A 26946-nucleotide genomic window follows, 5' to 3' on the forward strand; every position below is an offset into this window, starting at 1 on the left:
ACATCTAGATCACAGAGGGTAGAAGAAATCGAGGGTCCTGAAGGAGGTGGGGATGAAGTGCAACCTTCCAGGCTCAAGGAAGGAAGTTCGTAAAGCTAAGGAAGGGGAGGGAAAAATGGAGAGTGCGGGAAGTCCCCGGATGTAGCTGAAACAGGCGTGGGAGATGAGGATGGAGCGGACCGAGCCTAGGAGTGAGGAGGGCAGGCTGCTGGGCAAAGGGATTGATTCCTGGGTGGGCGAAGGGAGGTGCGGGGGAGCGGGTTCACCTTGGGGGAGCATCCTCATCCGGGAGAGGGGATGCATTGTACTTGGACCAATGACCCAGCTGGACATTAGAGGTCCAGACTAAAGGTCACTTAACTTTTCTATTCCAGGTGGAAACAAGAGCCGCAGAGATCTTATTTAGGAGATGGCCAGAGGGATTTAAAAAAAAAAAAAATCCAGAGACTTTGACGAACTGGAATGGAAAAGACAGATGGTTAATTATACACAGGGTCGAGGGTGAGGTGGGAGATAAGGGAAGAGGAAGGATAAAAAACGACTCCAAGCCCCGAGCCTCAGTGACAGGGGTAAGGAGAGTGGCAGGAACAGTTGGTTTTATTGGGGGGGAGGGGTGAGGGCGTGAGGCTGGATTTAAACTTCTCAGGTGCAGTGAAGACAGCTCGCTGGGCATGTCTGTCGTGCAGTGCAAAGCCTGGGGGGTGATCACACAGTAGCTTGAGCAGCGGGTGTCTTGTTTTTTTAAATGATGTTTTTACTTGAATAGGTTATACTGTCACATTCGGTAAGGTGAAAATGAATTCCCCGTCCTAGCCCTGGTTGCCTATTTTTTCTCTCTAGTAGGAACCACTGTTTCCAGTTTCTTATCACTGTAGAAATATTACATATATATATTTTGTGCGTGTGTGCCGCGCCATGAGGCTTGTGGGATCTTAGTTCCCCAACCAGGGACTGAACCCGGGCCTTGGAAGTGAAAGTGCCGAGTCCTAATCACTGGACCACCAGGGGATGTGTGTGTGTTTTCACGCCCCCAGGAGAGTTAGGTATTTTTGTTTTTTTTTAAAGGCTAGAAGGCTTGTGTGTCTTTGAGACAGAAGGGAAAGAACAAGAAGAGAGGTAGAGACTGAGGAAGAGGAATTACTGAAGCAAGGTCTGGAGGAGGTGAGAGGATATAATCAGTGATGCCGGCATATGCTTTAGCAGGAAGAGTGGACCCTTTTCAGAGTCAGGAAGGGCAGGCTGACGGCAGTAGAGGTTTCTGATGCTGCATCACTTAGACGACCTATGTATCCTGGCTGAATGGTGGCAGAGATGTGGGTAGAGGTAGATCAGTGGTTGAGGAAGATGGCAGAAAAGATGTAAAATAGCCACTGTGGCTACTAGAAGGTATCACAGAACTGTCAGATCCAAAAAAAAATCAATCCAAAAAGGTTTATTTTGATAATTTATAAAAGAAAAATCACCATAGCAACTTAAAGTTATTTACAGATTTAAAAATAAATTTACAGAAATGTATACACATCATATTACATTAAATAGCTTTAGTTAAGATGTTACAGGTAGTGTTAAACATACACAACAAAACATAAATCAAGTTCTAAACCACATAAATGCCCTCAAAGCACGCTCAAAAACCGCTGGAAGATGGCCCAGGAAAAATCGGCAAAATGAGCTTTCAGAAACCAGCAGTAAAGATGGTCACCCCACTGGTTGCAGGTGCTGCGGAAGTAAGAGTCACCCTAGCCTTGAGCTGCGAGCAGACACGCGTTAAGAGAGAGAGAAAACATGTGAGGGTGCTTTTTAAACATTTAATTATCCTGGTGGAGCTCATAGAACGCGGGGCTTGAAAATTTATAGTCTGATCCACGTGAAGGTGGGATGATGTTACTTGTGGCTAAACTGGGCATCATACTTTCTTTTGCAGGTTACATGCCGGTCAGTATTCCAGCGTGCTGGGAAGGGAAGGGAGAGGGGCACGGAAGCCATGGCTGAGGACCGCAATGTCCCTGCCGGCTCAGGGCTTCATCCACTCGTTAACAGCCCCGGGGGAACGACACCATCCAAAGCCTTGGCGCTGACCCTGGTCAAGCCAGAGAGGAAATGCCTGACAGCTGCCCGGGCGCGCTTCCCTCAGTGCAGCTGCCAGGCAGAATGATACAGTGGCTGGCGGCTCCGTGGAGATGCTGAAGTTTGAGATCTAAGCGTCAGGGAATGTTGATGACTGACAAATCATGTTTTGAGGAAAGGGTACAAAAAAAAAGGTGTTTACCAAGACCTGAGAATTATTATCCAGCTTAAGCAAAGGTATAGAGGGGGTCCATTTCTGCTCATCCCTTTCAGTGTGGTCTTAAAAATAAATAGAACTCCCCTATTTCAGATTGCCTGACTTGCAGCCAGGTATGTGACCCTGAATTGTAAGTTCCAGCAAATGTGTTATTAATCATTAAAAACAGCTGATTTCACGAATCTGGCAACTGGTGACATTTCATGATTACAAGCCTTAAACATTTAATACAGTACAATTTTTTTCTTGTATGTAGATTGCTTACACATTAAAATATCAAAGGCACTGTTAGGTTACATGATAAACAAAAATACACTGAGACAGGATTATTTATTGGTTCCTTCAGTTTCTGTGTCCACGGTGATCCCTAACAGCCCAGTTTTGTACTTCACCTTTGGCGAACAGCGTGAAGAAAATGGCACCAAATACGTTGATAGTCGCGGCAGTGCAGAAAACAGTTTGCCATTCTCCAACAGTGTTCTGCAGAGAAAGAAAGAAAACGATGCAAATGGAAAAGGGTTTTGTTGGTAGTCCGCTTTCAAAAAAGGTGGCGTCACAAGACTGTTTTTATACGGCAGTAGCATTATTCATAAAAACTGGAAACAACCCAAATGTCCATCAACAGTGAGATGGTGGCATATGTGTTCAATGGAATACTTAGAGCAATGACAACGAATGACCCACAACAACATCGATACGCCTCACAGACAAAGGGTGCACACTGAACGATTCCATTGATATAAAGACCGTCATCGGACAAAAATAATCTACGGTGTTAAAAAGGATAGTGGTTCCTCTTGGTGGGGGTGAAAGAGGAAGGAAGGGCTACTTGGAGGCTTTGTGAGGGAGGTGACGTTCTGTTTCTTGATTGGGTGGGCACTGGTCACACAGATGTATTAACTTTGTGAAAATTTGTCCAGCTTGTATACTGAGGATTTGTGCATTTAAAAAATGCATGTTACACTTCGATAAAAAAGTTTACTAAAAATAAAACATTGGCATGTCCTCAACTCGTGTGTTACTAGGAAAGTATTAGTATTATGCCTGCACATCATCTCCCAAGTTCTCAGGTAGGGGGTGTCAGGGGCAGATCAAGTAAGGATGAGTTAAGATGGACGTTGAAGTTCAAGTTCGAGGCCTGGCCTGAAAGATCCTGCAGGGCTCTTGAATGGCACACAACACAGGACATGGATGGGATCTGTCAGTAAGAGATCAACAAGACACAGTGTGTAATCCAGTGGTATAAAAATATCCAGTAGTTATCTACATCTCTGGGTCGTGTGACTATCTTTAACAACCTTTGTTTTTGGATTTTCACAATTTCAATGTAACCAGAGTGCTTCATTTGCAGCAGTTAGAAAAGAAAAAACCAAGCAGCTGAGTTGGCAGTGAGGAAGAAAAAGGAAAGGCACCAGCAAGTTGGCATGAAGTCATTTATTTAGGAAAAAAGGAAGAACACGGAGAAAGAAAGGAGCACTCCATGGTTAATTATACTTATCTGAGATGAATGTATTTTGGTGAAAAACAAAATCTTAGAAATCATCTTAAATTTTAGGGACTATTTAGATATGCTTGCTAACAACATGTTACCATCCTAGAGTAGAAGTCGGTCAGTAATTACTAATTACGTCATATACCTGAGAGACGGGTTTAAGACAGCTTCTTAGGATTCTAAGAAAAAGCTGCTGTGTGATCTGCAGGATAAAATAATACCTCAGTGTTATCTGGAGGCAACGGGTGACTTAAAATCAGTCAACTGTACCAGAAATCGTACAAAGCGCCTAGTTTTGTTTTTTAATTAATTAATTTATTGTTATATTTTATTTTTGGCTGTGTTGGGTCTTCGTTTCTGTGCGAGGGCTTTCTCCAGTTGCGGAGAGCGGGGGCCACTCTTCATCGCGGTGCGCGGGCCTCTCACTATCGCGGTCTCTCTTGTTGCGGAGCACAGGCTCCAGACGCGCAGGCTCAGTAGTTGTGGCTCACGGGCCTAGTTGCTCCGCGGCATGTGGGATCGTCCCAGACCAGGGCTCGAACCCGTGTCCCCTGCATTGGCAGGCAGACTCTCAACCACTGCGCCACCAGGGAAGCTCCCTAGTTTGTTTTTTAACAAAAACTCCACCAGTTTTTAGAGAATACTGTTTTGTCTGTAACAGAATTGAACCTCAGACACGCTTTGACCTTTATTTCATTATTATTATTATTACTTGGCCACACTGTGAAGCTTGTGGGATCTCAGTTCCTCGACCAGGGACTGAATCTGAGCCATGGCAGTGAAAATGCCAAATCCTAACCACTGGACTGCCAGGGACTCCCTATTTCATTATTTATTTATAATAAATAAATTATAAATTATAAAGTGCAGTAAACTTTAATTGTAAGCAATTACAATTGTGCAGGTAAATGTGTTTTTCCTTTTTAAAAATAATGGCCTTTTTAAATAACATTAAACAAATGCTCTAACAATAGATCTGAAATCCAGTTCAGTTCCCACTTTACAAACATTCCAAGACTTGAATTCAGGAGTCCATATCTTCCCAGCAGAAGTGCCAGGACTAGTGATAATGAATGAAATTACTCATGGTAGTGTGCTGACTTAGGTTCTTGTGTTGCCACAGTGCTCCATGAAGGTAAGGGTAAACATCTGTGATGTGACATACTGAGCGGTCCCAACATTCCTTTCTGTTAAGTGAGAGAAAATGGTAACAAGGAGGCACTGATTCACTTGAGTAAGGAATCAGAAATGGTAGAGTACCACCTGCAGTGAACACCCCTGTGTCTGAAGTCAGAGTATTTGGTAATAAGACAATTTGTAGGCATATACTGAAATTCTAAGGATTAGACAGTGTTAATTTCATCACAGAGACAAAACAGAGAAAATTAAGTCTCTTTTAGAGGTTTAAGTCAGCCTCTTGAAGAATACATTTCGCTAGTGCTTTAGATTTTCTTAAGCAGTAGAAAACTGGAGTTGGAAAGGGCCTTTGAGGTCGCTGAATTTGATTTCTTACACAGTATAACTCAGTGTCTCTGCTTCAGGCCACACCAACCCCGGGCCCGTCGTGTTCCTGGGGCCTCAGTGCCCTGACACAGGCCGGATGCCAGCCCTTCCCACACCCTGGCTCACTCCTCCAGGCTCCTTCCCCACAAACCGGTTGTCCCCTCCTCTGTGTCCACAGCAAGAGCATACATTTTTTTCTGCAGTTTTTGTCACACTGTACTTTCATTACACATAATCTCCAAATAATGAATTTCTCAAATGTAGGATCTTATAATTTTGCCTTTGAATCCTTAGTATCTGTCACAGTAATAAGCACTCAAGAAATGCCAGTTGAATACATGTTTGACCGTTTCAGGGCTCACTAACTCAAACGGCAGCCCATTCCACACATAACAGCTTTAAACAGAAAACTTGCCTGTTGTCTCCTCGTACCTTCTCTCCATCTGGCTTTGTGGCACTACTGAGAATAAGTCACCATCTTTCAAATATGTGAAGACACCTATACGTCTTCGTAAGTATTCTGCTCTTCTAAACGTTCTTGATTATTTCAACTGTTCCTACTCATTCTCACCTGATTTCCTGACACTTTCGTGGTTCCATTTCTGGAATAATTCTACATTGCCAATTTTTATTTGTTCAAACCAAAGATACAAGTTATTTATCTGGTATAATATCACAGCTTTTAAGTACTTGTGTGGTTTCAGTTACAAGATCTTCATTTAACTTAGTTCTATTGTTCTGCCTAAAATTCAAACAGTGTTCTTTGAAAATATACTTTCCTACCTATTACGGTATTTAGCTTTTTGTTGCTGTAAATAATTGCATAAGAACAGGCATTCAGAATTTTACCCTTAATTAAAATATACTCAACTTTGACACAGATGTGCAGCTTCAAATGAACTGTTTAGAGCTTTTCAGTTTATAGGCAAATTATCTACTTACCTCAGGGGTCAGACTTCTGGCAATGATGGGCCCGATCATTCCAGGTATAGTGGCAAATGTATTTGTGATGCCCAGGAGGATACCAGCATACCTGCAGAAGCATTTTCATAGGGGTTTATTATTGTGTTACACATTTTTTTGGGGGGCGGGGGGCACCGCGCAGCTTGTGGGATCTTAGTTCGCCAACCAGGCATCGAACCCGTGCCACCTGCGAATGCAAGTGTGGAATCCTAACCACTGGGCCGCCGGGGAATTCCCTGCATCACATATTTAAATAGCTTCTGTCCATAGATAGCTAGACCATTCCCAGGCTGTATTCTTGTGAAATTTTATGTCTAAATGAGACGTCTTACTGAAATAGGACTAAATATTTGGGGAGTTAAAAACCTGCATTTCAATAGTTCTAACATCACATAGAGAAACAGAGCCATTGAAATGATCCCTTTTACAGTGAAACAGAAAAGTGCTGAGATATGATTTTCATACAAGGCTGTATCTAGATAGGAAGCTTCATGTGCCTTAAAATTTTTTAAGTTAAAAAGAGAATTTATTTCCTGATTACAAAATTTATGTCATTGTTAAAAATTAAAAAAAAAATTACAAAGAAAGTAAAATTACTTATAATCCTTCTATATAGAGATAATCAACATTAACATTTTGGTAAATATCCTAATTATTTTCTTCTGTATATATATTATAGAAATGAGATCATACTGAACACACAATTTCACAACTTACCTGTTCAACTTATTACGTATCTTCTTGTCGCTAAATCCTTGCACACTGTCCCAGGAATAGACAAGTTGGGTTTATATATATTGTAGGTGTATGACAAAAATGCATTTTGAACTCTGTCTTTTCAGAATCTTTACTGCCCTCAAAGCTAGTACTGTGTGTTTTAAGAGGTACTCGTTCTCTGATTCAAGTTCGCTAATTCTGACTCCATGGTCTCTCTGAAAACTCATGTTTTACTCCCCTTTATTATTTCCAGCAGCCAGTGCAACATCTATGCTCGTTCAATACGTGCTGACCACGGAAATGCGTGTGACCCGCAGCTGTTCAGGCCCACGCGTGGTCCTGTGAGGCTGCTCTGCACGGACTGCTGGAGCTTGTCCCACGGAGACCAGCACCCCTTCGGTGCTTTGGCTCCAAAGGGTCGTACAGTATGCAACATTTCGGATTACATGCTAGGGTTGCTGAACATTATTTTAACTTGTTGTTTATGTATCGACAGCTGTGTGTGTCAACTGAAGAACCTGGGATTTTGTCCTGCAGATGGCCCTACGTTCTGGAGTTTGTAGACTGAGGCATCATTTGACACAGAGTTATGTCCCCTGTATTTCCTGCACACTGGTAGTATCTAGACTCGAGATCCTAAAGGGTTCATTAGATTTAGGTTTGATATTTTTAGCAAGAAAACTTAATGGTGGCGGTGGAGTTAAAAACTAGTTAAGCAGGGACTTCCCCGGTGGCGCAGTGGTTGGGAATCCGCCTGCCAATGCAGGGGACACGGGTTCGAGCCCTGGTCCGGGAAGATCCCACATGCCGCAGAGTAACTAAGCCCGTGTACCACAACTACTGAGCCTGCGCTCTAGAGCCCGCGAGCCACAACTACTGAAGCCTGTGCGCCTAGAGCCCGTTTTCCACAACAAGAGAAGCTACTGCAATGAGAAGCCCACGCACCGCAATGAAGAGTAGCCCCCGCTCGCCACAACTAGAGAAAGCCCGCATGCAGCAATGGGGACCCAAGGCAGCCAAAAATAAATAAATAAATTTATTAAAAAAAAAAATTAGTTAAGCAAGTAAATGGCATTTATTAACTTATTTTTCATAAAAGTCACCTAGGTATATTCAAAGTCCAATTAGAGCTTTTAATTGTTTAATGAGATAATCAGTATTATAAAATTGTGGTCAAAATTAAAGAAACTTGATGTTTATTAGACCATATAGTCTTATTGTGGGATAATACTGTTTCTATTAGGGTTTAGGATCCTCAATACCTTGGTTGCAGACTACTTATCTGAAATTCCTCTCCCCATTTTAGACATGGAAAAGTGCCTGCAATGGATTGAATTGTGTCCTCCCCCAATCTATACCTCCAATGTGACTGTATTTGGAGATAAGGCTTTTAGGCGTTAATTAAGGTTAAATGAGGTCATAAAGGTAGGGTCCCAACCTAATAGGATTGGTGGCCTGACAAGAAGAGGAAGAAAGAGAGATCGCGCTCTCTGTCTCTGTGAGCATATATGGAGGAAAGGCCACGCGTGAGGACGCAGTGAAAAGGTGACCGTCTGCAAACCAGGAAGAGAGCCCTCACCAGAACCTAACCCTGCTGGCACCCTGACCACGGACTTCCAGCCTCCAGAACTGTGAGAAAATCAATCTCTGTTTTTTAAGCTACTCAGCCACATGGTATTTTGTATGGCATGCTGAGTTGATTGACACAGTGCCTAAATAAAACATCCTGCTGAACCTAATTCAGTTATCTAGAAACGTCACAAATTTTTATGTTGAAAACTCGTGTATACAGGGCACAATAACAAAACCACGTGGCACAGATCTTTTTGGCTTATGCCCTTTAGGGAGTGGATCTTAAATTAACCAAGCTTGGCAGAACCTGTCCTTTTTTTTTTTTTTTTAAAACCATTAACACCTTGGCAGTAGGAGGAACCGACTGCAATGTTGCCAGGCCTCGTCAGTGACAGATATTAAGTGCAGATGAATGCTGTGAAATTCTAAATGTCAGCACCAAGAAGCTCATTCAAGTATTTATATTACACTTGGCCAGGAAAGGCCATGAAAGATTGATGAGAGCCTGGAAAAAAGAACATGTTGTATGGACTCAGTCTGGATTCTGTGCTATTGGAGTCCTAGAATTCTGTGGGATTAACGGTTAAAAATCTATCCCAATCCCTTGAATCTGGGCAACAAAATTATCCATAGAAAATATCTATTTTAGTCTACAGAAGACAAGACTTAGAAAATACCATGTAGACATATATTTATATGCTAATAGGAATACTGACTGCCTATTGAAAAACCTTATGTCAGGCAGGGCTCTAAGTATTTGATATATCTTATCCCACTTTAATAGTAAAATGAACCCCAAGAGGTAGGGATTATTATCTTCATTCTATGGATAAGAAAGAAAGACTATAAAATGTTACCCAATTTGCCTGATTCCAAATCCGTACTTAATATTGGGATGTTATATCTATAATGCTGGGGCTTGTGGTGAAAAACTAAGCAAGAGAAAACTGATCTTTCCTACAGATTGAATTCAGTGGTGACTATGTTTTCAATAAGGCAGCATTATAGATATATAAAATGTCCATCAACAGAGGAATGGATAAAGAAGATGTGGTATATATACACAATGAAATGTTAATCAGCCATGAAATAGAATGAAATAAAGCAATTTGCAGCAACATGGATGGACCTAGAGATTGTCATACTGAGTGAAGTAAGTCAGACACAGAAAGACAAATATCATATATCGCTTATATGTGGAATCTAAAAAAAATGGTACAAATGAACTATTTACAAAACAGAAATAGAGTCACAGATGTAGAAAACAAACTTATGGTTACCAGGGGGTAAGGGGGAAGGAGGGATAAATTGGGAGATTGGGATTGACATAATACACACTACTATATATAAATAGATAACTAATAAGAACCTGATGTATAGCCAGGGAACTCTACTCAATACTCAGTAATGGCCTATATGGGAAAAGAATCTAAAACAGAGTGGATAGGGACTTCCCTGGTGGCACAGTGGTTAAGACTCTGTGCTCCCAATGCAGGGGGCCCGGGTTCGATCCCTGGTCAGGGAACCAGAGCCCACATGCGTGCCACAACTAAGAGCTCACATGCCACAACTAAGGAGCCCACCTGCCGCAACTAAGGAGCCTGCCTGCTGCAACTAAGACCTGGTGCAACCAAATAAATAAATAAATATAAAAAAAAATAAAAAAGAGTGGATATATGTATATGTATAACTGATTCACATGAAACTAACACAACATTGTAAATCAACTATATTCCAATTTAAAAAAAAAAACAAAACTATAGTCTCCTTGAGGATAGAATCTGGGTCTGCCTAGGACACATACCACTTTGGACAGTTGATGCTCAGTAAATATCTGTTGAATAGATTTTAAAAAATGATGTTTTATTTTCCCGCAATTTATCTACTATTCTCAGAGTAAGGGAGGAAAAGGATGAACCAAACCAAATTGCTGATTATGAAGATACTCCTCAAATGTGCGAGAAATACATCCCTCACCCCACTGCCTCGCTTGGATGCAGCCAATTCTCATCACGGTTTCCAACCAATTATAATTATAATGCACGAAGGAGAGCCAATGGTTCAAACCATTTTAAAAGTAAATACCAGTTACTGTTGCCATCCACCCATCCACTCATTCATTTAACAAACAGTTCTTAGGTATGTCATTTGTGTCAACCACTATGGAAGACTGGTGTCCAACAATGAATTAAACACAGTTCTTGTTCCCAAGGAGCTCACAGTTTACTTAATGAGAAAGACTATGGGCCAATAATGTAATAAAACCTAGTAGCCTGAATAATCAAACTATGTTAGAGACTCATGCCGGGTTTTATAGAAGCATAGAGGCGGGGCCTTCATCAACCCTCTGTGTGGGCGGGGGACATTTGAGGGGACCAGGGAAGGGACGCCTCAGGAAAAGCTTCTTAGAGGAAGTAGTGCCCGAGTTTGGCTGTAAGAGATGCGTGGGGGCAGAGGAAGTACAGGGAGGGGATGAAAACGTGTGAAGTCTCGGCAGTTGTCAAAGTAATAGGACAAGGGCCCACGCGGCACGTCCAGACGTGGAAACTGCTGGGCTTGCCAAATTTCCACTCATTTTCAGCCATTTAGCTTGAGATTTGAACTCTAATGAGGCCTAGGAACTGTAGCCTGTTAGTATCTTCCCAAACTTTCTTTCACCGTATTACTTTCTGTTCTAAGCTTAAAGGCAACCACGTGCCCACTGCATTCCTGAAATATGCCTTTGATGTTCAGAAGCTCTACTGTTTTCTGTGATCGCTCATTGGTTTTTGGCTTATTTTTCTAAAACAAAGTGTGCGCTTGAAACATTTATAATGAATACTATATTAAGATGTGATACTGGTAGAATGTCTTTGTTTCATAAAGGTTTTCTTCTATATGATTTAATATGTGTGAGAAAATTCGAGGTTATAAAAGCCAGATGATTTGCAGTGAGACTGATGTGAAGTCATGTGTCACAGCTAGTGTAACCTCTTAAGTCAAATAAAAATTAGATCCTTTATTTCAGCCATACAAGGTTTATTTTGTGGTTTAAATGGAATAACTATGTTATTCTTATATTATTTTGAATTCCAAGTATTATTTTATTTCTAGTCTGTTTTACTGATTTGTACTGTATGGAACTTTAATAAAATTACTGTCATTTTAACAGCAAAATGAACAAACAAATAAATAAATAAACAAACAAATAAACTGTTTAGCTTCATACCATATCTAGATAAATTTTTTTTTTTTTTTTTTTTTGACTTACAGGATTCATGTCAGGGCTGGACCAGGGCCTTTAAGACCGAGAGTTCAACCACCCAGCTGATGCTTGAAGCCCAGTTCCAGGATACTGCCTGCAGGCTGTCCAGTAAATGCTTCAGGACGACACCATATCACCCTCCAAGCCAGCAGAAGCTTACCCAGGTGCAAGCAGGGTTTCACGTTTATGTCTTCAACATCTGCTACGGTGTTTGGCACAGTGCTTGCTTAATGACTAGGTCCATTAATCAGCATGCTACGACACTGAAGTTCAGTGATTACAAATCCACCTAATTGTACATCCAGTTCATGTCTCTCCATCCTGTCTAAAAGGACATCATGGGAGACCTTGTTGAAATCCTGATATACCAAATATACTGTGTAGACACGGTCGAAAATGATGCTGAGAAATTTGCTATTTTGGGGCTTAGTGACCCAGTGGTGTGGCTCCTTAGTGATCAGTATTTTCTTTTCCAAGAGCTCACCAATCATCCCTTTAGTATTTTGCTTGGATTGATTTGTGACCCTGATCATGGTACCTGACTCAGAGTTTGCCAGAAAATAATAATGAAGTTTATCGCATTGTATGCAAATGCATTTATTGCATTATCAGCTAAGTGTTCTCTCTCTCTCTGTGCTCAATTTAATCCTCAAAACAATTTTATAAGGTAGGTACCATGGATATTTGTTTTTTCCTTCTGTAGCATGCACTTTCATCTTCTTTTGACAATAGCTCTAATTTCTATTTAATGATCCAGTTTTCCTTCACTGCCAGTTTCAGAGAGCATAGTGGGGCCCCTGCCAGATTCCAGAGCTCTGACAGACTTCAGACACCTGATCAGTCCCAGACTATTGCAGCTTCAAGAAATGGAGTGGGTAGCTTACCACCCTCCTTCTGGCTGGGTGGCTGCTCGGCCACTTTTACGTTCCTTATCGTTTCTATTTCCCGTATTTATTTACTTAGTTTTATAATAAAATCACATTAACTGAGGCAACCAAAGTACGTATCTGTTCTCGGCAATGAGTTCTTTTTCCCGAGTTTTCAAAATAACTGCTAGTGCCTCTTCAATGACCAATTCTTAAGATCTTTTAAATAAGTCATTGAGAGGCACCTTGATGTAGCAGAAAGATCCCTGGACCACAGAGCTGGGAGACCTGGATTCAAGCCTTTGGTTTGCCATTTGCTAACTGTGACTTTGCAAGTCACACAGCTCCTCTGTGCCTGAGTTTCTTCATCTTCCAAATGAGTTCTTTTCTTTGTGTTCATATCTTCACGTGTTGTGTGGACGTCACCAATGGCTCCCTCAGCATCCATTCCCATGAGGCTTAGGGGCACTGACTCCTTCACCTCTAACTTTAGGGGCGGGTGTGCTGATTGTGCGGAAGTCTAATGGCATTCCCTTGGCCATGGGGGTTGGTTCAGGGGGTGGATATGTGACTCAGTCTGGTTCCAAATGAAGCCTGTATTTCCATGATGGAAAGAGGAAAAGATTATTTTCTTTCTTGCTTGATGTGAATGAAGAAGCATGCAATCCTCATTGTTACTGGCAATCATTTCACTGTATGATTTTATAAGCAGATCCAGCCTTAGGATAAAACTGGTATGAAAGGCAGAGTAGAGAGTGGAAAAGAAACGAGTCTTGGGTAAGATCAGTGGACAGCTGGATATCAACTCCTGCTTGAAGCCGACCATCTCTGGACTTTACACTAATAGATTATGATGGTTAGCCAGCTTGAATTAGGATTTCCATTCCTTCAACTAAAAGTGTCTGAGAGGTAACACAGCCTGGGCCTCTTCTGTGCCAAAACTCCCAATTCCCAGATCCCTTTGACTCAGCTTGTTAACATCTCAAGCCTGGATCAATTCAACAGCACATTTTCAGTCCTACACTTGGGCTGCTGAACAGTGCTTAAAGAAAAAACCACCTTGTAAACTAGTGAGAGCACACGATTCCTCTCCAACTTCAGCTGACCCTCATCCATGCCCCAAATCCCTTCTAGGAGTTCTTAGTGACTATTTTTCTCAGGAGCTCTTTTGAACTTTTATCATTCTCAAGTCTTTTACTCTATTTTTCTCTTAGTCTCAGCAATGAACCTGACTCCCATGTCACAGAGAAAATCAAAAACTAACAGTGAAGATTTTTTAATCAGTTATTTACTGCCACATAATAAATCACCTCAAAAGGCAGCAGCTTCAGATAACAAATATCTGCCATCTCACAGTTTCTGTGGGTCAGGAATGTAGGAGGGGCTTAGCTGGGTGATTCTGGCTCCGAATCTCTCAGGAGGTTTCAGAGACGCTGTTGGCCGGGGCCGCGGTCATCTGAAGGTTTGCCTGGGGCTGGGGGACCAGCTTCTGATCCTACTCATGTGGCGGCTGGCTGGAGGCCTCGTCCCTCCCCACTGGGCCTTGTACTGGGTGCTGAGTGTCCTCACCATGCGGCAGCTGGCGCCCCCAGTGTGAGTCATCTGAGAGAGAAAGAGCAAGCAGGGCGCTACACTGCCTTCTAGGACCCGCTCAGACGCCATCACTTCTGCCGGGTTCTACTCCTTAGAAACAGGCCACTAAACCCAGCCCACACGCAAAGGGAGGGGACGTAGGCTCCACCTTTTGAAGGGAGGAGCGTTGAAGAACTTGTGGAGTTATTTTATTTATTTTTAAAGCTTTGTATATGCATTTTATCTTTTGAACCAGAATCTGTTTTTAAAAAAATTAATTAATTTTTTTATTTTTGGCTGCGTTGGGTCTTCGTTGCTGCACGTGGGCTTCCTCTAGTTGCGGCAAGCGGGGGCTATTCTTCATTGCGGTGCGTGGGCTTCTCATTGTGGTGGCTTCTCTTGTTGCGGAGCACAGGCTGTAGGTACATGGGATTCAGTAGTTGAGGCACGCGGCTCAGTAGTTGTGGCTCACGGGCTCTAGAGCGCAGGCTCAGTAGTTGTGGCGCGAGGGCTTAGTTGCTCCGTGGCATGTGGGATCTTCCTGGACCAGGGCTTGAACCCGTGTCCCCTGCATTGGCAGGCGGATTCTTAACCACTGTGCCACCAGTGAAGCCCTCTTCTCAGTTATCTTTGCATCAGGCTCTTCTTTCTCTTAGTGGATTCCCAAGGTTCTCGTCACAGTTTACTGAGTAATTTTATCCAGTCCCATGGCTTCATCTACTACTCATATGTTGACCACTCCTACATTTTTATCTCTTGTTCAGCTCTCATTCTTGAACTGAAGACTGGATAGTCTAAGCTTCCTTGACACCACATTCTTGATTTTCCTTCTATCTCCCTGGTTGCTCCTTGTTGGTCTCCTTTTCTGGTTATTTCCCTTCTTTCTGGTCTCTACATGTTTGTCAAGATCCAGTCCTGGGGATCACTTATCTTGTCATTCTACTCTCTCTCACCCGGCAATTCTTGTCTTTAAAAACTCTGAAAAAGTGGACTACTATTCCCTAATTTTCATTTCTGGTCAGACTTGATTTTCTGAGTTCCAGATCCAAATGTCAAACTGCCTACAACTACTATTTTCTAAACGTTTTTCACAAATATCTAAAATTGAAGGGACTTCCCTGGTGGTCCAGTGGTTAAGACTCTGCGCTTGGGCTTCCCTGGTGGCGCAGTGGTTAAGAATCTGCCTGCCAATGCAGGGGACACGGGTTCGAGCCCTGGTCTGGGAGGATCCCACATGCCGCGGAGCAGCTGGGCCCGTGAGCCACACCTACTGAGCCTGCGCGTCTGGAGCCTGTGCTCCGCAACAAGAGAGGCCGCGATAGTGAGAGGCCCGCGCACCGCGATGAAGAGTGGTCTCCACTTGCCGCAACTGGAGAAAGCCCCAGCACAGAAACGAACACTCAACACAGTCATAAATAAATAAATAAAAAGAACGTGAATTTCTAAAAAAAAAAAAAAAAAAAAAAAAAAAATTTAGAAAAAAAAAAGACTCTGCGCTTGCAATGCAGGGGGCCCGGGTTCGATCCCCGGTCGGGGAACTAGATCCCACATGCCTCAACTAAAGATCCCGCACGCTGCAGCGAAGATCCCACGTGCTGCAACTAAGACCCAGCGCAGCTAAATAAATAAATATTAAAAAAAAAAAAATTTAACATGTGAAATTTTTATCTTACCCCAAGACTCTTCTTCCTCCAGACATCCCAGTTTTGGTAAGTGGCGCAACTATCTGCCCATGCAAAACACATGGAAATCATCATCCTTGGTATCTTCCTCACTCTTCAGGTCTAGTCTACTGTCAAGTCCCATCTATTGTGATCACAAAGATCTCAAATCTATCTACTTCTTTACACCTCCGATCCCCATTCCAGGCCGTCATCACCTCCTGTATGGATTACTGCAATAGCCTCCTAACTGGCTTCCTCTACTTGTATTCGTCCTCACAGAATGACCTTAAAATACTGCATCTCAGCCACAAATGACCTTCTCTCAGTTAAGTGAAATACACTGTTATGGACTGAAAGTTTGTGTACTTCCAAAATTCGTATGTTGAAGCCCTAACCCTCAGTGTGACTGCATTTGGAGACAGGGTCTTTAGGAGGTGAAAAAGGTTAAGTGAGATCATAAGGGTGGGACCCTAATCTGACAGGGCTGGTGCCCTTATAAGAAGAGTAAGAGACACCAGAGCTCTCTCCCTCTCTGCACACACCCGTGCACGCATACCTGAAGAAAGGCCGTGTGAGCACACAGCAAGGGGTCAGCTCTTCTGCAAACCAGGAAGACTCCTCACCAGAAACCAATTGTGTTGGCACCTTGATCTTGGAATTCTAGCCTCTAGAACTGTGGGAAAATTTCTGTTGATTAACGTACCCAGTCTATGGTATTTTGTTCTGGCAGTCCAAGCAGACTAAGACACACACCAATTTCTTCTTCCTGTCATGTAAATTCCTCTGTCAGGAATACTACTTCCTTTTTGCCTTAACTTCTTACTCATTCTTCAGGCTTTAGCTTAAATACCACTTCCTCAGAGAGACCTTCCCTTGTTCCCTGATCTGCATTATATCTCCCTATTATATGCTCTCAACTTTCTCTTCAAAAGGTTGGTTTTTATTTCTTTCATGTCCACCACCCTAGACTAAGAGCTCCACAGGCCACAGTTGTGCTGTTGTGGCTGGTACCTGGTAGGCATTTGATAATTACTTTTTGAAAGAATTAATTATCATCACAATATATTACAATTGTTTATTTTTTATTGTTTCTTTCCTGAACTAGACTAATCTCCTTGTGAGCAGGAGCTGGGTTTTATTTCCTGTAGCACCACGTGGAGGACTGAAGGTATAGCAGGTACTCTATAAACGTCTGTTGTATGCATGAGAGGACTGGACCAGACCAGGGTCTCACGCTCAAAGGTACAAGGGATCTAAAGGATCCCTTAGATCCCTGAGGATCTAAAGATGCAGATTATAGTTCAGTTAGTCTGGGGAGATGCCTGAGAATCTGCATTTTGCACATGGACCACATGTGCATAGTAAGAGACAAGAATACTCTAAATCCTCCCTAGTTCTAACTTTCTATGATTCTATAAACCACGCACTTATAGTTTATAAAAACAATGTCATTTGTTTAACTTATCTCAAGGGAAATCCTTTCCAGATTCCTTTTCTAATCAGTAGCATAAAGGAACAGTCCTTTAATTACTTCCTATTCCTTGAATCCTTTTCTCTACTTTGTAAATCTCAAGTCCAAGTCTCAAGCCCGAGCAGAGATTTGTTTAGGGCAGTGGGCTCCTCCTAGTCCCCACTGAAATGGCATCTTATGCCTTTACTCCTTCCACTTCAACGGGCTCTTTATTATTTCAGTCATGTTTGTATCCAATCTTTCGAACTTTCACTATGTTTTTTTTTTTTTTTTTTAAAGGGAATGCTATTTATTTATTTATTTATTTATTTTTGGCTGTGTTGGGCCTTCGTTTCTGTGCGAGGGCTTTCTCTAGTTGCGGTGAGCGGGGGCCACTCTTCATCGCGGTGCGCGGGCCTCTCACTATCGTGGCCTCTCTTGTTGCGGAGCACAGGCTCCAGACGCGCAGGCTCAGTAGTTGTGGCACACGGGCCTAGTTGCTCCGCGGCATGTGGGATCTTCCCAGACCAGGGCTCGAACCCGTGTCCCCTGCATTGGCAGGCAGACTCTCAACCACTGCGCCACCAGGGAAGCCCTGAACTTACACTATGTTTAACAAAGTTTTCTTGAGATTAATTTACTCTCCAAGTAAATTAAATTAATTTACTTTTTATTTTTAAATTAATTATTATTTTTAAATTAATTAATTTACTTTTCAAGTTAATTTGCTATTCTTCTTCTCTTTCCTTATGTTAAACTCCTTCAGTTCTTCTTCTTTTTTTTTTTGGCTGAGCTGCACGGCATATGGGACCTTAGTTCCTTGACCAGGGATTGAACCCATGCCTCCTGCATTGCAAGCGCGGAGTCTTAACCACTGGACCGCCGGGGAAGTCCAAAACTCTTTCAGTTCTTAACTCACCAATATGTATACTTAACAAATATTTTCTAGCTTGTAAAGTTCACAAAATTCTTCCCTTATTTCTTATTTCTCATAAGAAAGAGCTTTAAAGAAAAGTGTTGACTGACACACAGTAAGGTCAACACACAAATAAGTTTTTTAGAAAGAATTTTGACATGGTACTGAATATGAAAGTCTATTTTCATTCTTCCATTCATGTAATTGATTGACTGAGCACTGACCATGGCCCAGCACAGGGCCAGGTGCTGGTACTGCTGGGGTTAATAAGACAGACTTGGGCCCTGAACTCTCAGAGATTATAGCCTTAGAGCTTTTGCTTAGGCTACCTTTTGTTTCAAGTGGTTTCTTGGCCCAATACACAAGTGGTGCTGGTTTTCTTTCTTTGGTTCCCCACTGTTAAGGGTATGTAGCACTGAAGCTCCTATTTGCTTAGTATGATCAGGTAAATCAACCAGTCAGCAAGTATGGACTGGGGGTGCCTCTCCTTCTGCAGAAGCTGTGATATGGATATATAGGATGTCTCAGTCTGAGGAAGCTTACATGCAAATTGGGGAGGTAAGAAAGGGAAGAGTTAACATTTAGAAATAATTACAAATTAAGGTATGGTATCCAGCATAAAATTATAAATCGAGAAAAGGAAGAGAAAAAAGCACAATGGCCTGGAAAGGCTTAATGAAGAACTGGGATGTGAACTGGAAAGGGTTCAGACGGATGGAGAGGAAAAGGCAATGGACCACGGGCTGAGAATGAGCCCCCGTAGGAGGCATTATGCAGCGGCAGACGGGACTCTGCCCAGAGTTCAGCATACAAAGACTCCGATGCTATATGGAGCTTTCCTGGACTTCTTATATAAAACGAGAGACTGGATTAGAATGATTTCAAAGGTCCACTCAAGTTCTGTGAGCGTCAGTTTGTTGGAGCTTATTTAGAAGTATTTATTGAAGGGATGGGAGACAAGGATTAACAGGAATCAGAAGATTCTGTGGTAGTCTAGGTGGGAGGAACTGGGCGTAGGGGAAAGGTGGCAGGAGACCACTGGTCTTTTCTCCAAAAATAAATTCATATTCATTATTTAAAAAAAAAAAATTAAGTGCATCAAATCCCCTGGGTTAAAATATTTACATAGTCTCCTCCTCTACCTCGTCAACTGGCACAGGCCCAAAAAGAATATTTCCAGAGAAATAGCTGTAGAAGGAATTCTGGGATTAAAAGTAAGATTTTAGGGGGAAGTTTCGGCTCTATCATTTATGAGCTGTGTGGTGTCATTCCTAGAGCAGTCAAATGCATGGAGACAGAAGGTGGTAGAATGGCAGTTGCCAGGGGCTGGGGCGTGAGGGAGGGGGAATGGGAGTTAGTGTTTAATGGGTCCAGGGTTTCAGCGTGGGAAGATAAAGAAGTTCTGGAACGGATCATGGTGATGGTTGCATAATAGTGTGAATGGATGTACTTAATGCCACAGAACTAGACACTCGGTTAAAATGGAACATTTTATGTTATATATATTTTACCACACTTAAAGAAAATAATTTAAAGTCAGAACGAATCTTTATATCAGTACTCACGAAGGAGCAATGTCCAGATGGTTGATGCTGAATCCAGAAGAGCAGAAGCCCCCCAGTGTTGTTGATATGGTTAGGAACGCAACAGCCAAAGAATAATCGCAGCCTACAAATCCGGCGGCTACCAGGAATACTGCAGGTCCAATCATTCCTGGAGTTAAAAAATCATAAAAAGAAAAAAAGGAAGCCCCAGCATTAATATCTGCTTGCCCTTTGAGTATAAATCTGAGATTTGATATTACTGCCATCTACTGTAGAAACAGTATACTGCCTAGAAGACTCAGTTTAAATCACAGTTTCATGAAAAAAAAATTTGCTGGAAAACATATAGGATTAATGCAACTATTGTAAAACGTAAAAAAAAAAAAAACAACTCACTATGCAATGTTATTAAATCTACGTGTGACCAGGACTCGGTTAAAAGTTCTACAATGCTTAAGGAAAGAACAAGAGAATGACTGAAAAATATGGTTCTAGAGAGAAGCAATCGTTGATACAGAATGGGATTCAAAGTTCACATAACCAAAGAAGATAAACTCAATAAGAAACTTTGCTGGATAAAGTTAGAAAAACAGTCCATCTAGGTTTTGACAACTGAAAACAATACGTGGCGTTTATTACAGGCAGTTAAGCATAAAATACAAGTAATACAGGAAGGGGCCTAACGGGTGGGCTATTGTTTTCTCTCTGTGTCAATAGCAGTGCCATCCAACAACTCTCTGTGATGATGGAAATGTTGTATTTGTGTATACTGCAACCGAGGAACTTATTTTTAAATTTCAATTACATTTAAACAGCCACATATGGCTAGTGGCTACTGTAGTAGATAGAGCAGGTCCACAGAAAGCCAAAAAAGAAAAAATCGAATTAAATCTAAAGGGATTTATTTCACTTGTAGATGTGGAAAAATTTCTCCAGAGTCGAGGTCAGTAAGCAGTGGGATTGGACAGCACATTCTAGCTCTAGGTGCTCAGAAGGTGTTTTCAGAATTACATTGAATAGGGTCCCTTTACAATGTAATTATTGAAGTACAGTCATCAGTGACTTTGAGGGTCTCTACTTACTCGAATAATTGTCCTACACAGGTTTTTGTTTTTTTTTTGTTTTTTTTTAAAAATTTATTTCCTGGCCACGCCACATGGCATGTGGGATCTTAGTTCCCAGACCAGGGATCAAACCCGTGCCTCCTGCAGTGGAAGCCACTGGACTGCCAGGGAAGTCCCTGTCCTACATAGTTTTAAAATTCACTTTTCTGAAATCAGACTCTGAAACACATGATTATTTAAGGTTCCTTTGATTTACAGCTTTGATTTATAGCTCCTCATTTGATATAATGATGTTAGTATACATTTTTGATTGAAATTTAAAATAGAAAAGGGATGGAGACTTAAAAATCTTATTTTCATTGCAAACTTAGAGTTGAAAACAAAGTGATTTTTAAAATTCTGGGGAAGATGGACTTCCCTGGTGGCGCAGTGGTTGAGAATCTGCCTGCCAATGCAGGGGACATGGGTTCGAGCCCTGGTCCGGGAAGATCCCACGTGACGCGGAGCAACTAAGCCCGTGCGCCACAACTACTGAAGCCCGCGCACCTAGAGCCCGTGCTCCGCAAGAGGAGAAGCCACCGCAATGAGAAGCCTGCGCAAGGCAAGAGAGTAGCCCCGGCTTACTGCAACTAGAGAAAGCCCGCACGCAGCAACAAAGAACCAACACAGCCAAAAGTAAATAAATAAAATAAATAAATTAAAAAAAAAATTCTGGGGAAGATATTCAGCAAAGCATGCCATTTTTTATAGTTACGAGGGTATGGTAGAGATAATAGGATATTATAAATCTTAATCCTCAAAATGCATCATTCAAAAAGAACCATCTTGTATAGACATGCACTACATGCATTAAAATATATTGTTTTAATATGTGAACAAATGACTACTATTATCATTTTTATTTTGCCTTGCCTTGTAAACACAGTAAATAATTGTAAACCAAAAGAAAACCTGATTCATTTTTACCTACCTATAAGGCTAAAAACTCTTCGAACACATAGAGTTGAAAAATTCCATTTTGCCCTTAAATTGTCGGCGGCCTGACCAGACAGGATCATACATAACCAACAGCCTAAATAAGGGACTGCAGATAAAAACCCATTCTGGAAGGAATAAGAAGATCCGGAATTAATTATGGAGGGAGGAAGAACCAAAACAACATATACACACACACATCCGCTACCATATGAAAGCAAAGGAGATACATAGCAATCTTCTGTTAATTTTTATATAATATAGTAAATAAGTCTGATTTTTATAAGGATTATGGGATTCAGTTCAACGCAGTCCCAGAGAGCCTGTCTCAGAGGGAACCAGAGTTCCCCATAGTCTAGTATGCTCAGGGTAATCTTGAATGTCATTTTGGGACTTGGGCTGTAGCTTCAAGTGAGAGAAGACGTCTTCCTGTTAGCCTATGGATTTTCCCCACGGGACAGTTTTCATTTACTTATTTACTTTAAAAATATTTTTTATTATAAAATAAAATTCAGATAGAGAAAAGCACGTAAGTCAAATGTACAGCTTAATGAATTATTCTAAAGTGAGCACCGTCTAGGTGCTGTTCGAAACTGTACTGCTCTCTTCCGGCTTCTCGCCTGAGGATCCCCAGACCTGCTCCAACCGCCTCTACTGCATGATCGAGCTGGGCATGGGCACTGATGAGGATGAAGTGACAGCGTGGGAGCCCAGGGCTGCTGTTCCTGATGAGATCCCCCACCTCGAGGGGGATGAGGCTGCCTTTCGCCTGGAAGAAGTAGATGAGGAGTTTCTACCTGCAGACTTTGTTCCCTCCGTACAGTGACCCCATGGCTCCCCCAGCGGCAGCCCCAGTGGCCCTGGCCCACCTGGTCCCTCTGCTGACGTCTACTGGTTTTATTTTTGTCCTTCTGTCTAAGGCAGGATACAAGGGCCTCAAGTCCTATCCCTTTCCACATTTGACATGGGGTTTGAATGTTGTGTATTGTGGTTTTTTTTGTTTATTTTGTTCTGAAATTTAAGTATGCAAAATCAAGATGCAGTTAAAAAAAAAAAAAGTGCCTGGGGCACTCGCACATGCTTTGAGCAGAGCACAAAGGCGGTGAGGTGATAGAGAGAGCTCTATTTTTTCCTCTCTCCTTTCACTTTACATCACCACCTAAACAAAATGAAAACACCACGAGACGTGAAGCAGAATTTATCATGGAAATGTGTTATTTGCTTTGTAGGAAATGACTCGACAGTCAGCTTTTTAGGAAATCACAAATTCTGTAAAATGAAGAAAATATACTCAGAAAAAAAAGAAAGAAATTTCTTTCTTCTGTTCATTTTTCCTTAAGCACAGACCTGAGGTGCTAAGCCTAAATGGCCCAATTCTGATAAAAACAAAAGTATTTTATAGCCTGAGAGAGATGGGTACACCTGTTAGAGATTTACAAACACAAAAAAGGTAGAAAGATATTTTATCGTTGATATTTAAATATGGTAATAATTCTATCTAAGCATCATTAATGGTACAGACCAGCAAAATTTGTTAATATTTTGAATTTAAGTGTGCTTAAGAAAAGATTTAATTTTTTTCATCCTAGTCTGTGGTCTATTTTCAGATGTTGCATGCTTCCAGTTTTACTTCTGTGGCTGAAGATTTTTGTTTCTTTCTGGTATTAAGCTGAGTAATTTCCTCTTTAAATTTTATTCCATTTAGAATTCTGCACAGTGGGATCACATCTATCATTATCTGTGGCAGAACCCTACACATGAACTGCAGCAAATAGAGAAGAGAATTTTCTGATCTTGGCTTTGTCCTCTGGTGGGATAAGGCCGATAATTCATCAGAGTTACTGAATTTTCCCACTTAAAATTCCAATGGTAAAAACTCCCCTGACAAAATCTTCAACATTTATACATCCATGGGTATCTTCCACAGTTGTTAAGCATTCTGTTCAAGGATATGGTTCCTTGTATTCATTTATTAAAAAAAACTGATTCCAAAATGTTAATATCCAAAATAGGGTAACAGATATTGCCCCAACTCTCACTGAGCTGTAAGAAATAGGGACACTAGGAAAAAGCGAGGAAAAAAGAAAAGTGGTGATAACTAATGAAAATAAACTTATGTAACAAAGCAAGCTTAAAACAAAGGATAAAGAGCTTTAAAAATTTTAATTAACGAGATTATAATTTTAAATACAATGCTTCTCAAAGCAAGGTTTATTTTGAACAAAGGCCATTTCATGAATGTAATATGCTGATTTTTCAAGAAAAAAAATCCATTAAAAAAGAGGCTTCTATACAACAAGAGAATTATTTTCAAACTCTGTTCACATTTCTTTTAATTTTGATTCAGAAAGAAAATGCCTTTTTTGGTATGAAAATGCAAGAAAAAAATATTCTAGTTTTAAAGTTTCTCATTATAGAATTTAAAAAAAATTAATAAAAAATAAATGACGGCAATTAAGTACCTATACTAATTACCAGTCAGCTATTGATATTTCATTCTTTCTATAGTTCTCCTGGGAAAATTTCAAATAGAAGCCTCAGTGGAATGATCTTTAAATTTGCATGCAATTTGTCACTACAGTAGGAGACTACAGTCGGGCTCTGTTAACAGAGAGCTTAGGGAAAGCAAGGTTGCTTGCAACAAATCCATCCCACGCTACTGGTGAAGCCTCATTTCTGTTTAACTTCTGTCAGTACAACTGGTGGATATATTTCAGTATAATGGATCTCTTTTTTTCAAAAGTAACCAGAGGAGTTCTTCACAGCTTAGATGTTTGGGTGAAGTTTAAGGTTCGGTCCATGTGGCCAGTGTTTTCGGTATGCCTTGGAAGTGAGGTGACGGACCGGTTCACTTCAACGCTGCTGACAGCTCTCAGTCCTTGCAACCAATGCAGTTGTGCAGTCAGCCTTGCTACCGTCACATTCACCACCCAGGCTGCTGCTTTACTTCCAGGGCTTCTGCTCTGTGGCTGAGTAACAACCCACTGTGGAATACACCATACTTTGTCTCTCTATTCGTCAGCTGATACATATTTGGGTTGTTTCCACTTTTTCATGATTATGAATAATGCTATGAACTTCTGTGTACATGTACATGTTTTTGTGTGCACGTATGTTTTCAGTTCTCTTGGGTATAGACCCAGGAATGGAATTTCTGGGTCATAATAATGACTTTATGTTTAACTCTTTGAGGAATTGCCAAACTGTTTTCCATAACGGCTACACCACTTCACATCCCCACCAGCAACGTATGAGGGTTCTGTTTCCTCTACATCCTCACCAACACTTGTTATTTTCTGGTTTTCTGATTCTAATAGGTGTGAGGTGGTATCTCATTACGGTTTTGTGTTCCATTTCTGTATTTTTTTTTGGCAAATCAATTTTATTTTATTTATTTATTTTTTAACATCTTTATTGGAGTATAATCACTTTACAATGTTGTGTTAGTTTCTGCTGTATAACAAAGTGAATCAGCTATATGTATACATATATCCCCATATCCCCTCCCTCTTGCATCTCCCTCCCACCCTCCCTATCCCACCCCTCTAGGTGGTCACAAAGCACCGAGCTGATCTCCTCGTGCAATGCAGCTGCTTCCCACTAGCTATCTATTTTACATTTGGTAGTGTATATATGTCAATGTTACTCTCTCACTTCGTCGTCCCAGCTTTCCCCCTCCCCGTGTCCTCAAGACCATTCTCTACATCTGCGTCTTTATTCCTGTCCTTCCCCTAGGTTCATCAGAACTTTTTTTTTTTAGATTCCATATATATGTGTTAGCACATGGTATTTGTTTCTCTCTTTCTGACTTACTCCACTCTGAATGACAGACACAGGTCCATCCACCTCACTACAAATAACTCAGTTTTGTTTCTTTTTATGGCTGAGTAATATTCCATTGTGTATATGTGCCACAACTTCTTTATCCATTCATCTATTGATGGACACTTAGGTTGCTTCCATGACCTGGCTATTGTAAATAGTGCTGCAATGAACATTGGGTGCATGTGTCTTTTTGAATTATGGTTTTCTCAGGGTATATGCCCAGTAGTGGGACTGCTGGGTCATATGGTAGTTCTATTTTTAGTTTTGTAAGGAACCTCCATACTGTCCTCCATAGTGGCTGTATCAATGTACATTCCCACCAACAGTGCAAGAGGGTTCCCTTTTCTCCACAACCTCTCCAGCATTTATTGTTTGTAGATTTTTTGACGATGGCCATTCTGACCGGTGTGAGGTGATACCTCATTGTAGTTTTAATTTACATTTCTCTAATTATTAGTGATATTGAGCATCCTTTCATGTGTTTGTTGGCAATCTGTATATTTTCTTTGGAGAAATGTCTATTTAGGTCTTCTGCCCATTTTTGGATTGGGTTGCTTTTTTTTTTTTAAATTAACTAATTAATTAATTATTTTTGGCTGTGTTGGGTCTTCGTTGCTGCGCGTGGGCTTTCTCTAGTTGTGGCGAGCGGGGGCTACTCTTCATTGTGGTGCGCGGGCTTCTCATTGCGGTGGCTTCTCTTGTTGTGGAGCATGGGCTCTAGGCACACGGGCTTCAGTAGTTGTGGCACGCGGTCTCAGTAGTTTTGGCTCGCGGGCTCTAGAGCGCAGGCTCAGTAATTGTGGCTCACGGGCTTAGTTGTTCCGTGGCATGTGGGATCTTCCCGGACCAGGGCTCAAACCCGTGTCCCCTGCATTAGCAGGCAGGTTCTTAACCACTATGCCACCAGGGAAGACCCTTGCTTATTTTTTTGATATTGAGCTACATGAGCTGCTTGTATATTTTGGAGATTAATCCTTTGTCAGTTGCTTCATTCGCAAATATTTTCTCCCATTCTGAGGGTTGTCTTTTCATCTTGTTTATGGTTTCCTTTGCTGTGCAAACCACTGAGTAATGATGTTGAGCATCATTACATGGGCTTATTGGTCATTTGCATATCTTTGGAGAAATGTCTATTCAAATCCTTTGCCCATTTAAACACTTGGGTTATTTATCTTTCTATTATTGAGTTGTATAAATTCTTTATATATTTATCAAATATATGATTTGTGAATATTTTCTCCCATTCAGTGGGTATTTATTCTTGATAGTGTCCTTTGAGGAAGAAAAGTTTTCAA

At 41.3% G+C, this 26946-nt stretch overlaps 1 protein-coding gene and 1 long non-coding RNA gene across 4 annotated transcripts in view; both read right to left on the reverse strand.

Moving 5' to 3' along the window:
- The window catches only part of LOC309634743, a 632894-nt gene that overhangs the window by 88591 nt on the left and 517357 nt on the right, over positions 1–26946 (reverse strand). The gene's annotated exons all lie outside the window — the stretch shown is intronic.
- The window catches only part of SLC17A5 (solute carrier family 17 member 5), a 49228-nt gene continuing 23698 nt past the window's right edge, over positions 1417–26946 (reverse strand). Inside the window, exons 8-11 of one of the 3 annotated variants that reach the window (XM_082405089.1) lie at positions 21822–21954; positions 19809–19956; positions 6222–6312; positions 1417–2764 (exon numbers count right to left, since the gene is read on the reverse strand). In XM_082405089.1, the coding sequence (XP_082261215.1) occupies positions 2627–2764; positions 6222–6312; positions 19809–19956; positions 21822–21954 (510 nt within the window). In that variant the 3' untranslated portion in view covers positions 1417–2626. Of the gene's footprint in view, positions 2765–4621; positions 4964–6221; positions 6313–19808; positions 19957–21821; positions 21955–26946 lie in introns of those variants that run through there. The other 2 variants (XM_082405090.1, XM_082405091.1) reach the window with 2 other exon arrangements.

The sequence above is a fragment of the Balaenoptera borealis genome (genome assembly GCF_965194805.1).
Source record: "Balaenoptera borealis genome assembly, chromosome: 9".
Classification (NCBI taxonomy): Eukaryota; Metazoa; Chordata; class Mammalia; order Artiodactyla; family Balaenopteridae; genus Balaenoptera; species Balaenoptera borealis.